At 38.6% G+C, this 15800-nt stretch overlaps 2 protein-coding genes across 3 annotated transcripts; both read left to right on the top strand.

Annotated features, from left to right (window-relative positions):
- The first annotated feature begins 150 nt into the window (after positions 1–150).
- On the top strand, positions 151–3131 carry pfdn5 (prefoldin 5). The gene is made up of 6 exons (XM_020645138.3): positions 151–296; positions 675–777; positions 1033–1064; positions 1185–1259; positions 1345–1453; positions 2189–3131. Exons 1-6 carry the CDS (start codon positions 231–233, stop codon positions 2272–2274), a joined length of 471 nt encoding a protein of 156 aa, XP_020500794.1. The 5' UTR covers positions 151–230; the 3' UTR covers positions 2275–3131.
- A 361-nt stretch (positions 3132–3492) lies between these two features.
- On the top strand, positions 3493–15075 carry larp4ab (La ribonucleoprotein 4Ab). 2 transcript variants are annotated; one of them, XM_020645145.3, is made up of 15 exons: positions 3493–3881; positions 5591–5729; positions 6014–6260; positions 6641–6777; positions 7161–7264; positions 7459–7569; positions 8198–8251; positions 8920–9132; positions 9357–9460; positions 11301–11525; positions 11676–11727; positions 11872–12036; positions 12146–12273; positions 12362–12536; positions 12772–15075. In XM_020645145.3, the coding sequence occupies exons 1-15, from the start codon at positions 3879–3881 to the stop codon at positions 13147–13149; spliced, it is 2235 nt and encodes a 744-aa protein (XP_020500801.2). In that variant the 5' UTR covers positions 3493–3878; the 3' UTR covers positions 13150–15075. The 2 variants fall into 2 exon arrangements, with proteins under 2 accessions (XP_020500801.2, XP_065811015.1); XM_065954943.1 differs by lacking the exon at positions 3493–3881 and having other exon boundaries at positions 5585–5729.
- The last annotated feature ends 725 nt before the right edge of the window (positions 15076–15800 follow it).

Below are 15800 nucleotides of genomic sequence, written 5' to 3'. Positions count from 1 at the left end.
TATTTTAAAAAGGGGCACTGATGCGCTCAAAAGAAGCATTTAAAAGAAGGTCTCCAGTTGAGAAGGTCTCACCCATAGAAACTATTGGGTCTGGTCCAGGTCTGGTCTGACCGCTGCATGTGCTTTTCCTGTCGTGGCCGCAAGAGGGCGTATCTCCAGACTGATCCCCGCCCACCTCCACCACCCGGAAACACTGTCTGCTAGGGTCATCTCGGCATCACGCTTTCAACATGGCGGTGAATCTCACAGAGCTCTCCCTCCCTCAATTAGAGGGACTTAAGACTCAATTAGATCAGGTAATGTTAAATAGTGGGGTCGCTTTAGACGAGTTTTTGTTCTATGATTTAATTTGGACGAAAATAAAATAATTCAGCAGGGTGTGGTTACTCACTAGCACCCCCAATGCTAACGATACCGACGCTAACATCTGTCTCATACTCTCGCTTGATACAAAGCAAAGAAACGTCTCATGTTGAGCATTTAATATTAAAACTGTGTGAAATGTACATTTTAAGATTCAAATCTTGCTAAATTTGCTCTAAGCGTAGATAGCGACTACATTCATGTTTGTAATGCCTCTCTGGGCCATGGATGCATTCATGTAGCTCAGGTGAACATTTCATATTCAGATATATATTTATATATATATATATATATATTTTTTTTTTCTCTAGGAGCTAGAGTTCCTGACGTCTTCAATAGGTCAGCTTAAAGTTGCTCAGACCACATATGTTGAAGCAAAAGATAGCTTGAACGTCTTGAACAAAAATAACAAAGGTGGGTAAAATCCTTATTTTATTGCCAAGTTTTAGAAAACCTATTTAAATTATTTTAACAATTATTACGTTTCCCTTTTCCCTAATGTAAAAAAGGTCTTAGAAGAGCTTAATGTACTTTGATGTGATGCACAAATTAAGGAGTAAAAGTTTGCATTATTGGCACATCAGTATATTTTCGTGTGAAACCATCCAGCATATACTAATATGGGACTGATGTTGGATAAACCCACTGTTCTCTCTTTTTTTCATACAGGAAAAGAACTGCTTGTGCCACTTACCAGCTCAGTATCCTACAACAGCTCAAAAACAACCTGTGTTTCATGCTCTACTATTTTTGTTTTAATGTGGTTCAAATGAAAAGTCTCTCTTGAGATATGCCTATATCCTTGACATTCCTTTTCTCAGATGTACGTTCCTGGATCGTTAAATGACGTGGAGACTTGTTTAGTTGATGTGGGGACCGGATACTATGTTGAAAAGGCAAATATATTTACATTAAATCTCCATACATGATTAAATATTGTCAAACATTTTTATAAAAACTAATTTTCGCATGTCTCTGTAGAGCGTTGAAGACTCAAAGGCATTCTTCAAACGCAAAATAGACTTCCTCACTAAGCAGATTGTTGAGAAAATTCAGCCGGCCCTTCAGGAAAAACATGCCATGAAACAAGGTAAGATGTGCGGCATTATTCTCTCCCTGTCACTACATTTATCTATATATCTTAAGTCTCTTTTTCAGTTAATATCATGTATTTCAATTTCAAAACCCACATATTTAAATGCTGCAAGTTGAACCTCAATTAAAAGATAAAATATACTAAATGTTAAAATGGTAATAACAAATGTACCGATACCGCAATAAATAATCATTAGTAAGGTTAAAATGTGCATGTCTACCTTTTTTCTTGAACATTCACATCCATATTCGGTTATCAATACAAAAAAACACTTCCCCTGCTAACCATACACCCTGCAGTTTATATTACAACATGCTACAATAAGGAAGGAAGTCAGTCTGCTGGTGAAAATGCCCGTGTAAAACATGCTGGAAGAGATCAGAAAGTGGAGTATTTCAACATTATGATTGAGGCCAAACAAACATTTTTTTTAAACGCTATTGACTGCCCATTACTGTGCAGCCTTAAACAACCCACTGTCATGAACCAGACTAATTGGTTGTCACCTCTCTTCTTTATTTTTTTTGCCCTGTGGGGTGTATAATTATTAGAATTCTACAATTTAGAGAGACTATTAAATTACAAGAAATCAAATGAATTTGTCTTTTAGATATAGAAATCTATATTTAGAATTTAAATAGGAACAAATATTCAGTTTTAGAAAAAAATCAACAGTAACCTTACATTGTGTTCAGAAAGCATATTAAACAAATGTGCTCTGTTTTGCAGCTGTGGTTGAAGTCATGAATGTGAAGATCCAACAACTTCAACAGAGCCAGCAGTCATCACAAGCGGTTGGGACCACCAACGCTTAAGGGGAACACCTGTTTGAATTCTTCATGACTGGGAGAGGGGCATTTTAAGTTTGTGTACATCTGCTGCTGTGGGTCAAAAAATGCCCTTCACTGATATAAAGCGTCATGTTAAAAGCTGAAGAATAAAGAATGTTTTTGTTTCTGTCTGAAGAAAGTACTCAAACCTTGTTGCCAGTACTTATAAGAAGGCTGTTGTTATGGTAAACCAGTCAGGTGTTATTTCTCAATTTTAAATTTATTTAAATGGGTGTTCAATTAGTTTGTACAATAAAAGAGGTTTTTGTCTGTTTAAAAAAAAAAAATTAAAGTTTTCTCTTTAATGGTTTTGTATCAGCTAAAGTTCCCACCTATATACCTCTATTAACTCTAACTAATTCTTGTTATTGAGTTTACAGGTGGGAATAATGAAAATGATATTGGAACCAATGGATTCATCCAATCGGTTCACATTTAAACACTCCAGTGAGGAAGTGTAATCAGCTGTGCGGGTTAACTTTAGATGTGAAAAGGCTTCAATGCATACATGATTATAATCCAACATGTTTCTAACATGGTATGTTCATTACCAGGGGGTTTCAATGCACTACTATTTTATTTATCTATCTTTATTATCTTTAAATAGCTGTTTTCATGAATGAGTACCAAAATGTCAAGGATATTTAAGCAGAATTTCGTTCTGTTCGTTTTTAAAAATATTGATAAAATTGCATGTTTTTTTAAATTACATATGGGACTACTATTTACTTAAACTTCTAATTTCCAAAATGTAGTTATGTTTAATTAACAGTCTACAATATCAATGGTATGACTAGCTGAGAACAACACGAACAAAACTGAATAAATAACTATTAAAAATATCGCCGTTTTAATATTGTATTGATTCACATTTTTAATCTGTTAGACAAGTAAAAAGTTGTCACAGCTTGTCCTGGGTGCTTCCTATCAGGTTATATTGGCCCTGTGTATTATGCGTGGGGTCATTTCATTGCATATCCACGCTGTATGGGAATAATGCCTAACAATGTGCAGAAACTAGTCACTCAGTTTATCTGCAATGAGCTGTACAATACATCGTTTATGGAAGAGATCAATGGCTTGTGCATAGGTGTTTAAAAAAAAAAAAAAAAGGTCAAGAAATGTCGACCTGTAAGTGTCCCCTAGGAGAGCTCTCACAGTGGCTGCTTGTTACGTTGTGCTGGTCGCGTTGTTGTTGCCGTGGAGGCGGAGAGCAGACGGTTACAGACAGAGGACGCAGCTGTCACATGCTGGATGAGCGGTGCCTCGAAGCTGAACTGCGGAATGAGGACTTGAGCAGAGGAGCACATTTCGACAAATAGGAAATAGTCGCTAATGTGACAAATTAAACGGCGTTTATTTTTTTTGTTTTTTAAATTGTGGTCCGCGGGAACATACACGGTTAGTTGTTGGAGCACGTTCGGCCGTCTGAGAATTACGTTACCGTGGAGACAGTCGTTCAGCGGAGAAACCCAACGAGAGGACACGACTTCTGCTACTATATCATTAGAGTTAATTTATTCGCAGGACGATTCACCTTGCAGTCCGTTTAAATTTCCTGGGACTTGAGAAGCGAGGATCGAGGCAGCATGGTGAGTTTTTGGGGCCTGGGAAGGGGCACGACATGCGGCAACCTGTTTGCGTCCTTCCTCACTGCTTGACTCCTGCAGTCTTGAAATCCTGACCACGCTGTTTGTGGTAACTTTATACACTTGTTAGTTGGCGTTTATGCGCCGAACTGCGAGTTTTGTAATCACCCGGAGAGTTGCTTTGGAGAACCTCTTTTTTTTTCTTTTTAAAGCATGAAAACAAATAGGATATGGTAAAGAGAGGCCGGTTCTAACTGGTCCGCTAGTAAACTTAAGCTAGTTAGCTTGAGGCAGGTATTTCTGGAGTCGTTTGTTTTAGCATGATAGACAGTGACTCGTTAAACCTTAGTACTTAGCCAACACGTACAAGCTTAATGGCCTGGATACGTTTGTAACATATTGCTGTAATAACATTTTCAAGATAATAAAACTATATAAAACGCTGCCTGGTTGTAACTACTACACGTGATCAAAGTGTTAGCCCTCACACAGCTGTAGCCATCCGGCTAAGAGTTCCTTGATAAAGGTCATGATGGCAGAGCGCCACGGAAACGTCAACTTTCACAATTAAATAATGTCTAGAACGATTTAATGTGATATTAACCAAAATCACCCTTTAATTGTCTATCGAATTGGACTTGGCTAACGATATATGATTATTTAAGTTTGCCATGTGCTCTTTATTCCCGACCCCCAAAATGACGCTGCTCGGGCTCACTGCAAACCCAGCCGCTGGATTAAGACCGAATTATGGTTGGCAGAAAGGTTGTACCCAAAAGCACAAGATTTTGATACATTTAATTGATAAGCATCGATCGATACGGAGGCACACACGAGGGTTTGCAGGTCAAAATGCCTTGTTTTAGTCATGCTGCGGCTCGACGGCGGACTTGCGCCTCTTACGGAGACATGTGGTCTTTAGACGGGCGGGGTTAGGTGACAGCAGCTCACTCTGTAAGGACTTTGGTTGGGAACCGGGGTGAAGTCCCGGTGCGGAATTATGAAAGTCTGGTTGTTGCTGCAGAGGTGCCAGGTCACCGCCTGAGTACTGGCAGGTGCCCTTGAGCAAGGCACCAAACGCAAACAAGCTCTTGACGTGTCTCCATTAATGCATTTTCATAGGTCCTGTTTGTGCATGTGTGTATGTGTGTGAGACGCCTGTTTCTCAAACCTTTATTTCCCCTCCTGGAATAATGTAAAAACCCAATGGAAGCAATTGAAGAGACTGAAGTTAAAGGCTTGTAAACCCAGCGAGCTAGATCATGAGTGTTTTAACTGTAGTACGTTTTTATCTTGTACATACCTAGACTGAAATGAATACTGATTTCTGTAAGTGACATTTCAAATAAATCAAGACCATCAGAAGAATATTAGTTACTTCTGTATTTTAATGCTTGTCTGTCATCACTGCCACTAGATCAATGTCAGGTAAAGATTTCATGACACACAACAAAAATGGTCCAGAGCTACAGGTATACCTGGGTGGGCTGCCCACTGGAACAGTTACAAATTAATGCTACATAATTTTTCTCCTCTATTAAATACCAATTGCTTCTTAAATCTTATTGTGTATAGTCCTACCATTTTAAAAACAGGACTGTGATTGATGCACTGCTTTCTTGCTGTTTTGTGTTTCACTATTGTTTTTCAAACAAACTGTAAAGTTCATACACTACTATTCAGTAACTCAGCGTTTTCTTAAAACTATGCAGGTAACCACCAAGGGAACAGGTTTGAACCCCAATGCCAAAGTGTGGCAGGAGATCCCTGCCCACCAGAGTGACATCCCAGAGGTGACAGAGGACTCTCCTTTGCAGTTGACGGACTCCCATCCTGTTGAGATGACTGGAGGTAAGAGTTGCTTAATTTCTGTGTACGTCTTGGATTATATCCTCCCCAAGGCATAATGTAGAGCAGACCCTGTCCCTGCTACACTGATACAACTTTTTTTTTTTTTTTTTTACTGATACTTAATATCACTGATACTTTGTATTTGACAACATCTAAGCTCTTGTCCTTAGTGTTGTGCAGCAAGGCTTATACAAGAAATGCTTGTTCAGAGCATTAGATGATGCTGTCTAAATATGATTGTTATTTAACAATTGTTTTCTTTCTGCTTTCCCTTCTTATCTTAGGTGACTCAGACATCCCCTCCTCAGGGGTAAAAGGACATGACACTGAATATCCTGACAGCACTGCTGACTTTGCCCATGTACCAGCAGAGGGCATTGTGAATTGCATTGACAATGCTGATCTGAGCTATTTAGTCCTAGACTCACAATGCAATCCAGCAATGGATGGTGATGTTTTGGTGGAACAACCAATGTCTGAGGAGAGCCTACGAGAGTCATTGAAAAAACGGCTTGAGTTCTGCTTTTCTAGGTGAGTAGTGTAGTGTAAAAAAAAAAAAAAAAAATCAAAACAATGGATAGATTTTATTTTCTATATTTGGATTGGTGTATGTATACATATGTGTGCATACATTAATAAAACTTTCAGTTATTTATAATGTAATAGACAGCATCACACTTCAAATTTCTGTCTGAATTCACAGTTGAAGCAATGAAGGGATCGGTAACATCCCTGTTGATAGGACAGTTTTAAACTACTTTAAGTGGTGTATGTTGAGATCAAGTTAGGAGCGGACTCTTTCTGCCAGCTTTATCACTACTAAGTTGGCCGAAAAGTGGGAGCTCATTCATTTTGTTCGGGGTTTTCTCTAATCCGGGGTTTTCTCTAATCCAGTGTTTTGGTATTTGCAGAGAGAACCTGACTAAGGACCTGTACCTGATATCGCAGATGGACAGCGATCAGTTTGTTCCCATCTGGACCATTGCTTGCATGGAAGACATCAAAGCTCTAACCACTGACATGGACCTCATTCTGGATATACTGCGAGGTACAAGTGATTCAGTAACTGCCTATATTTATGAGAAATGCTTGCAGATTCACTGAAAGTTTAGCTCACTTACAGAATACATGTCACTGTCTTTCTTACATTTGTTTCAGCTAGAAGTGTTTAAAAGCTTATGTTGGCTGATGTCATTTAATGTACTATGAAATATCTTGTTTAAACCTGAAGCACTGTCTGCTGCCTTTAAAAATATATATATACCGTATATTATTTATTTTGGGGGGGGATTTTTCAGTTTTAAAGCAGTGAGGCTGATAACTGTTTTTGGTTGAATATAAAACCTGGAATAAACATAATCCTAAATCCTACACATGAGCAGCTTTCCAGTTGGTGATAAAACAGGTCTCTTTATGATGTCTTTGTTATAGCCTCCCCCATGGTGCAAGTTGATGAAACTGGAGAGAAGGTTCGGCCAAACCACAGTCGCTCCATCATTATTCTGAGAGAGGTACCAGAGACTACACCAGTTGAGGTAAGGAGCATTCAACATTGCATGGGGGACAACTGGATACTGCTCCACATTGACGCTTTTTAAAATTGGAATAAGATTGAGATAATGAGGTGTCAATAAGCACTATCAGAGCCTGCTGTGGTGTAAGAGTTGATGTTTTGTGAGATCATTGTGTTAGACTAATGTCTAATAAGTGCTTTGCGTATCTTTCACAGGAAGTGGAGGCTCTTTTTAAGAGTGAGCATTGTCCAAAAGTGTTAAGTGCTGAGTTTGCTCACAACAGCAACTGGTACATAACATTTCAGTCAGACATGGATGCACTACAGGTACGTTTAACCACATGGTCTAATTTTTGACCACCTTGCTGTTTAAAACTACCGTAAGAGAAGTCATGCATAACTATATCTTAGCCTTGAATATTTTGTTATCTACATAAACAAGGTACAAAATAACTAGTTGTCAGAATGATTTGTCATTTTCTTTTGAGTCCTCCATACAACAGCCTGCTCACTGTATTTTATCTAGTCTTGTATACATGTTATAGAGGATTGTAAGAATTACTGCTCATTGTTATTTTAGATTTAAATAAAGCAACATTTACAGTAGGGCTGGGAATCTTTGGGTGTCTCACGATTCGATTCAGAATCTATATTCCATTCAAAACGATTCTGGATTCATTGATCCATGGATTCAAAGTCTATTTATTGATAAGTACATACTTCAGGATCTACTCCAGTCATCTGTTAGACTGGCTGAATTTCTTGTTGCTCTATTTGGTATTCTTTAAAGAGCTAGCTTTAGCACTTAACAGGGAGTGACTGATTAGCCCCCCAAAAAATATATAGATTTTTGGAAGTTATGAATTGATTTAAAATCTTTGAAGAGAAGAATCTTAATATTTTTTTCCACCTCTAATTTACAGTACTATTTTTTTTTTTCTTTCTTGCTCCTCAGGCTTACAGATATCTAAGAGAAGAAGTGAAAATGTTTCAGGGAAAGCCAATCATGGTGAGTTCTTTCTTTTGTCCATTTGTCTCTGGCTGGATTACTGCTTATTATTGGACCTACAGTAGTTTAAAGAGTGTTATGGAACCCAACAAGCCTTGTGTTATGCAAGAACAGTTGTGTTGTCAGCCGTTATATCCCTACCTCTGGGCTGTTTAGCTAAGCCTTAGCCTCGGGAGAGTGACCTTAGAGATTTGTGTGTACAGAGACTTCATAAGGTGTTTGTGTGTGCATCTTATCACAATGTGACGTTTGCCTTTTAGCATTTCAGTTCCTTTTTCCGCTGGACTGTTTGACCTGTGCTTTATTTTGTGATAATTCAAATAAGGCTGTGATGCTTAAACCCCAGTGATGATCAGTATCGCGCTTGGAAGGACCCATAGGCACTGTGGCTGGCTGAGAGGAACTGTTCATTTGTAGCTCTTTAATCTCTGCCTCTCCCCTCTCCTCATCCTTCATAATTCTTCCTGTTCTACTCCCTACCCCACTCTCTCCCCCTTCTTTCCCCTAGTCAGTGCAGTGTTTAATGGCCTAATGACCGTGAGATTATGAGATCTGAGGGGACTAGAAGATGATGCACAGAGCAAGAGTGCTCCTCATCAGATGCAGGTTGTGTCATCTTCACTACCAGCAAATGTACCTGATCCTCTTTCTCTTTTCTCTCCCTACAGGCCCGAATTAAGGCTATCAACACATTTTTTGGTAAAAACGGCTACCGCAGTGTGGACTCTTCTACGTACAGTCAGCATGCCCAACCACAGGCTCAGTATGGCTCCCCAGTGTACATGCAGCAGTGTTACAGCCCTCAGCAGCAGTACCCTGTTTACCCTGTAGTGTCACCCTCCTGGAACCCTCCAATCATGCCTTACTTTGAAACACCACTGGTAAGAACCTGAATTTGTTGTTCAAAATGACTTTTTGAAAGGAGATAATTAATTTCATGGTCAAAGTACCACTTTTCAGCTTTACACAGCTGTAACAGTTTCATGTGGTCACAACAGTTTCTATTGCAGTTGAAGTGCTATTGTGATTACAGATGTATTGCACCAGACAGATCTTGGAAGTGACACACCCTTTAATTTATTTTCCCTCTCCTGTTGTTACATAGGCACCTTTCCCTCACAGTGGATTCATCAACGGTCTCGGCGGTGTTGGAAATTACAAAGCAAACTCGAGCTCCATGAACACTCAGCGACCCTTGAGCAGAAACCGGTAAGAACAAGTCATGACACAAAAACAATTTCTTACTGAACATAGTTTCATGAAATGTACATCTCATTTGGAGCACATGTTAGGGATGTGTGTAAGTTGTTTCTTACTGTCTTGACAAAATTTACAGAGACTGGTGTGTGATGGAATGGTGTTTAAGACATGAAAGTTGAAATTGATCCATAAACATAGTTTGGGTTTGTTTGAAATGGATGAACCTACCAATTTTCATTACAAAATACACGCACATTTTCTTCGTAAAAATTAACTACTCAAGATGCATGAAATAAAAAATGTAAGTATATTCAGTTATATGACATGTCTACCTGAATACTTTAAAACACCATAAGGTTACTAACAGAGCAAACATTGATTTCTATGGGGGTGGACTTTGTATTCAGGGTGAATATGCCTACTTCCCTCCTTGAGGTACAATCACAGATTAAAACCGCAAGCGGTGATGAAGGGCCCTTGCACCCCTGTGCATGGCAGGGTGTGTCGCTACCACAGGAGTGCAGCAGCAGGATTTGGCTAAGCAGCAGGCCATGCGGTTCAATTTTTTTATTTAATTTTTTTAAGTCGTAGTACTGGCAAGTTCAAAAAGGCGACGCTATGAGATTCAGAGAATCCGTAAGGGAACAGCTTTTTGACGTAGGCCTTTGAACTTTGAAGGTCGTATGGCCCAAGGTCTTTGGATGGTCAACAGTGATTTTGAGGGAGATATATGCAACTGTGTAGCAATGGCTAGTGCAAAGGAAATAGTGCTCAGAGGTAGTGATTTCCTGTTGTCAACAGGTGGCGCTGTGACTAATCATCCACCATGGATGTGTTCATGGCAGGCTCCTTGTCATGCATGAATTTTTTTGGTGATGATTGAACACTGCATAGTAGAGTTATATGCATTTACTGTTTTCGGCGCGATGCCAAAAACAACATCGAAATTTGACGTCACGCCACGTCTTATTTCGAAACCTTGTGGTTAGGGCACAACTTTATTCTTCAACATATCTACTTTCATTTGATACCAAATTTGAATTGATCAGATAAACGCTCTCAGGCAGATGCTTTCAAACAGGTACCCTTTAAACTGAGAAAATATTGCCTTTTTTGACCTGCTGACTTTAGGCAATGACTACCACTGACTTTTTTGTAGGTCTCGGCATGCTTAACATGTGCTGAAATTTTCGTGAACGTAAGCAAAAACACCTATTCATACTAATCAAAAGGAGGCGCCATTGAGCCATTTTGTGAAAGTCGTGTACGAAACCACCAAAATATCAAATTTTTCACCAGATCTGATGACCGTGCCAAGTTTGGTGAGTTTTAGGGCATGTTCAAGCAGTGCAAAATGCGACTCATTTTGGGCAAGACAGAACAATTTTTGCAACAAGGTTCCAATAGGGTCCTATGCACTTATCAGTGCTTCGGGCCCTAATAAATGTTGTGTATAGATCTAAATGGCAGTGACAAGGAAGCACAGACACAAATTAGCCACTGCTAACACAACCTAGACTGCATTCTTTTCTTTAAACAGAAACACTAGGATACTAAGTACTTAGTCATTTCTGAAACAAACAAACTGTCTGAGAGATTTTACATTGTGAGAAGTGTATTTATCACTGGTTCGTTATTAGATTTTATTGGCTTAAATCACGTTGGTGGAGTCCCACTCTGGTTAACTAAAGAGAAACCTTTTCACAGTCTGTTACACCCACCATCTGCTTGTTTAAAAAAAAAAAAAAAAAAAAAAAAAAAAGATTGTGCTTGCCAATCCCTAAAGAAGAACATGGTGCTTTTTCCAAGGCAAATTTCACTTTAGAAACGTGTGTCCTTATATGTGCAGAAACCATGTCAAGAGTCATCCTTGGCCTGGAGATGTGCCCTCTTCATTGACTCCGGGGACCCACATGGATGGTCTGTCTGGTCACTTAAGTCCACAACCCCTCCTGACATCTGGGACAACAACTGGCACCTCTTCAGTAGGCTCTCTGCCATCCTTCAGTGTTAAAGACAGTCCTGCACAGGCCACTATTCACACTGGATATCTCAGTTGGGCTGGACGGGGGAGGTAAGTGAACATATCCTGTCTATATATGCTTTTAATAGAGTTGAACAAAATAAGTATGGCTTATGCTTAATCAGTGAACATTTTTCGTTTGTTCTGCTGTGGACAGGAAATGTATTTTTTAACTAACATAAATATTCTTTCTTATTGTAGGAGAGGCAGCCAGAGAGGCATGAGGAGGAAACGAGAAGATGAACATGGCGTGGTCAGCAGATTCTTTTCTTTTACAGATTTGTCCAAAAGCTTGTTTTCACAAAAACAATTTTTTCACAAAAACAATTTTTTATTAAAATATTTTTTCTCCACATTGTGTTTCTTAGCTTGACTTAAACTGAATTTAAACTTACAGAAGCCTGTCCCTTTGATGGAGGCCAAGGTACCCCCCCCACCTAAGTTTGACCTGGAAGCTTCCAGCTTTCCACCTTTACCGGGATCTGTGGTCGGTATGCGGGAAGAAACTACACCAGAGATGCGCCTGTCTGATGTTGTGCGTGGCCTTAAGGTTACCAACAAGGTACATATCTTGTTCTCTTAAATATCTTATACTCTTGGCATTCCTTTATGAGCACCATTTGTCAGAATTCTATAAATGTTAATTCTTATTTAAAAATGTTGTGTTTTAGTCAGTCAGCCAAGAAGTTAATGACACCAGCCACACAAACATCGCAGAGGATGATGTGAGAAAAGCCGACGTTGTTAGCGCGGATGCTCCTGTGATCCCACACACAGAGGTGACATCATTGGTTCAAAGGTAAAGTATTTTTTTCAGGATTTTAAAATGTGAAAATTACAGACAGATGGATGGAAAATAACCTATCTTTAAATTTGTGTATGTTTAGTGTCTGTCCATCAGCAAAGGAAGAGGATAAAGCTGAACCGCCTGTTCCAGAGAGGAAAATCTCCTTGTCCTCACAGAGTCCCTCTCCAACCTTTGAACATGCCCCCTCCACCTGCAGCCAGTCTGTTTCTACAGATGCACCTTCTCTATCTCCCCCCACTCCTACGTCAGAGCTGGTAAGACCGGTCTTCTCATCTGGAAAGCCACTTACGCTCAAAGCGACATCATCTCAATGTTCCCTTTTCTTACATAGGTCATTTCAAGGTCACCTCAGACTGTGCCTTGTTGTACATGTCATATAATTTTGGGCGGCCTTGGACAGAGCTGTTCTGTTAAGCACATGTTTGCTAATTAACCTTTTCCTTAATAATTTCATTGGTTTTAAATCTTGTTTTTTACCTCTCCAACCAGGGCTCAAGGAAGCTCAGCTATGCAGAGGTGTGCCAGAGGATGGCTAAGGACCCACAACTGGCACCAGCACCGTCTCCCTCTCCTCCAGCCTCTTCAGACAGCCAACCGCTCCAAGAGCTCAAGGTCAACAGGGCTGAGGAGGTTCGACCTAACTCCAGGCGCACTGCAGACAAACAAGAGAAATCCAGACATGGCTGTCCTCCTCGTCAGCCGTTGCGCTCTTTTGCTGGAGCGAATGGCCAATACAGAGCTGGGGATGCAGGAAAGAAGCTTCGGGAGCATCAAAGAGGCCTTAATACTGGCAAACACTTTTCTCCACAGCGAGGAGCCAGACGCAGTGGCAAAGAACAGAACATTCCCCCAAGATCACCAAAATAACTAAAGAAAAGTAAATTATGAAATAGAGCCAAATATATGTGTAAATATGTAATATATGTACATAGACAGATGGATATATTTTGTTTGACAGATGGTATCACTTGATCTACATTTTTGAAAACTTTTTTTGGTCAAAAAATCAAGTAGATACATCTAATAAGAAAAAGCATACATTCTGCTTAAGAGTTGCAGACTTGTGTGATAAAGTATACTCAACCTAAAGTAAATTGTTATGACGTCAAAGACTCATCCATTAATTGGCATGATCTGTAGTGTGTGGTTGTATATATGTTTGACGTGGGAGAAATGGGGATATTGTGACTTTTGAGTTTCAGAGAGTAACATTTGGTAAGTGTAAAAATCCATAATGTCTGTAAGGCACATAAGATGTCTGTGATTTTCTTTTGTTGTGGACGCAACTTACGTTGAAATTTTATGAAGTATTTCTTTTGAATTGACATCAAGAATGCATGACTATAAAATAGAAGCTGTTGGATTAATGGAATATTATAGAAGCAGTGGTGTAGGCGGATGGTTCATCACATATAGTCTGAAACAGTCCATGTATATTCTTCATGTGGAATCTTCTACAAATGATGCTGGCTAATACTGCTTTATATGTCCTCAGAAAAGGGTGACATGAAATCATTTGTATCTTTCAGTGTTTTGACAGTAAATGTCTTAGCAATGCATGCAATTGATTAATACTGCTAACATTACAAGTAAATGCTGAAGTGTTACTACAGTACATCACTTCATGATGTTAATGTTCATTTTGAGTATTTGCTTAAACCATGTTCAGTTAGGTAATCTTGTAAAAGTGGTCGATCATGTATTGCTTTGAGAAGAGTATTCTCACAGCTTTTCTAGTGTATTTGCAGCATTAAATAGATTTACTTCTGAGTAAGATGTTTAACATGCTTAAGGATTATAAGTTAGATAATCGGCCAGTGTATCAACTTTGTTCTGTGACATAGATGCCTTTTTTTGCATACACAAGACTTCAAATGAATGTGTTTCTTCTGGCATAAAACCACTTTGTTTAGAAAATGTCTACGTTAAGGCTTTCCTAGTTTTAATATAGAGGGTATATTTGATTGGGGTTAACTGTAGAAAAGTTTCATTTTCTATCAAAGGTTTTTTTTTTTTCCCCTACGTGTTTAATGTTTTTAAATGGTTTGCATTCTGAAATTATTTTATTGATGACTGAATTGGAGGCCTACAGATTCAGTAACAATAAAACGCCTGTATGTGTAGTGATGTGAACTGAAATGTGTTGTCCCATAAATTCAAGGCGTTTGATTATTTCAGCAGTGAGAATTTGAAAGGTGTTGCAAAAAACGTTTTTGCAAATGACTTTTTATTTTTTATTTTTTTGCTTTAGTAATTGTGTTGAGCTGCTCAAATTCTCACATGGTTGCATTTTACAGTTTGGTGTGTAGTGTAATCAGTCCAGTTGTCTCCCTATGTGTGTCTAACATGGTAAAATTGTTTAATGGGGAAATGCTTCTGCTGAGATTTCATGGAACTATATCTCAACCTGCAATGCCTTAATATATCACTGGAGTGTAAAGGGCAAAGTGAGCACATCAGTTGTCACACTGAGTTAGGTTAACTAGTTAGTTAAAATCTGTGAGCTTTTGACACTTGGCAAATTCCTGTCTGATGTAAATATCAATTTATACTAAAACCACTTGCAGGGTTTTGGCTGTTTGAGTGGAGCTTATTTTGTGTGTGCATGCTTCTTTGTTCATTATGTGTGGTACAGATTATGTTTTCAACTTGTCAATTCAGTTTCAGTCTTAAATTGTGCTTTAAAACCCACTATCACACATGAAATAGTAATATGCAGCAAAGTACACAATGGTTATTTAGTGAATATGTTATTGTTAACCTGATGTATGGAAATAAAGATTTATTTTTGAATATATGTCTTTATATCTTTGCACACTGTCATGTTAATGCATATATTGCATTTCATAAAATACAGGAATAATGATCAGCAACGTTACACAATAAAACTTGTTATTCATGCTATTTGTTGTATTTCTCTTAACTGACCGGACAGTGGAAAGTTGACAGACATGCGCAATGTCAATAGTGTGCCTCAGTATTAAGAAGGAGGGTTGTCATCTGCTATAAAGAAAAAGGTGTTGTTTCAAACTGCCAGGATGAATGGAAAAAATGACTTTAGAGAAGTTATGTATGCTCTTTTATGGTTGATAATCTTCTTATCTGTCTTGGTAATGAAACATTTGTTCCGTTTACTCTTGTCGTGTCAGCAATCAGAGAGATATCGGTAAATATGTAATCTTATTATGGGACTATGTTTGCATTCAGGTGTTCCATGTCTTTAAGTACTTAATGGCGAAGAATAAACAAAAAACATGGAGTACAGAAAACTTTCTATAATGCTGGTTTAATAAGGAATCACTCCTGATCGCCAATTATTTGTGATTGGAATAATCAAAATGTCTAATTTTAGATATGACTAGAGACAAGGCATAATGCCATGAGGATCCTTTCTGAATAGAAAGTTTTGTATTTAGTGAATTATTTAGAAAAGCATTTCGATGGCAATTCTTTAACACGTGAATTACACTTTGACATATATTTCTAACAACACATGAGAATAAGTCACAACAATAAAT

Source organism: Labrus bergylta, chromosome 5 (genome assembly GCF_963930695.1).
Source record: "Labrus bergylta chromosome 5, fLabBer1.1, whole genome shotgun sequence".
In the NCBI taxonomy this organism is placed as follows: Eukaryota; Metazoa; Chordata; class Actinopteri; order Labriformes; family Labridae; genus Labrus; species Labrus bergylta.
The sequence above is the reverse complement of the archived record's forward strand: the minus strand, read 5'-3'. Positions and strand labels throughout refer to the sequence as shown.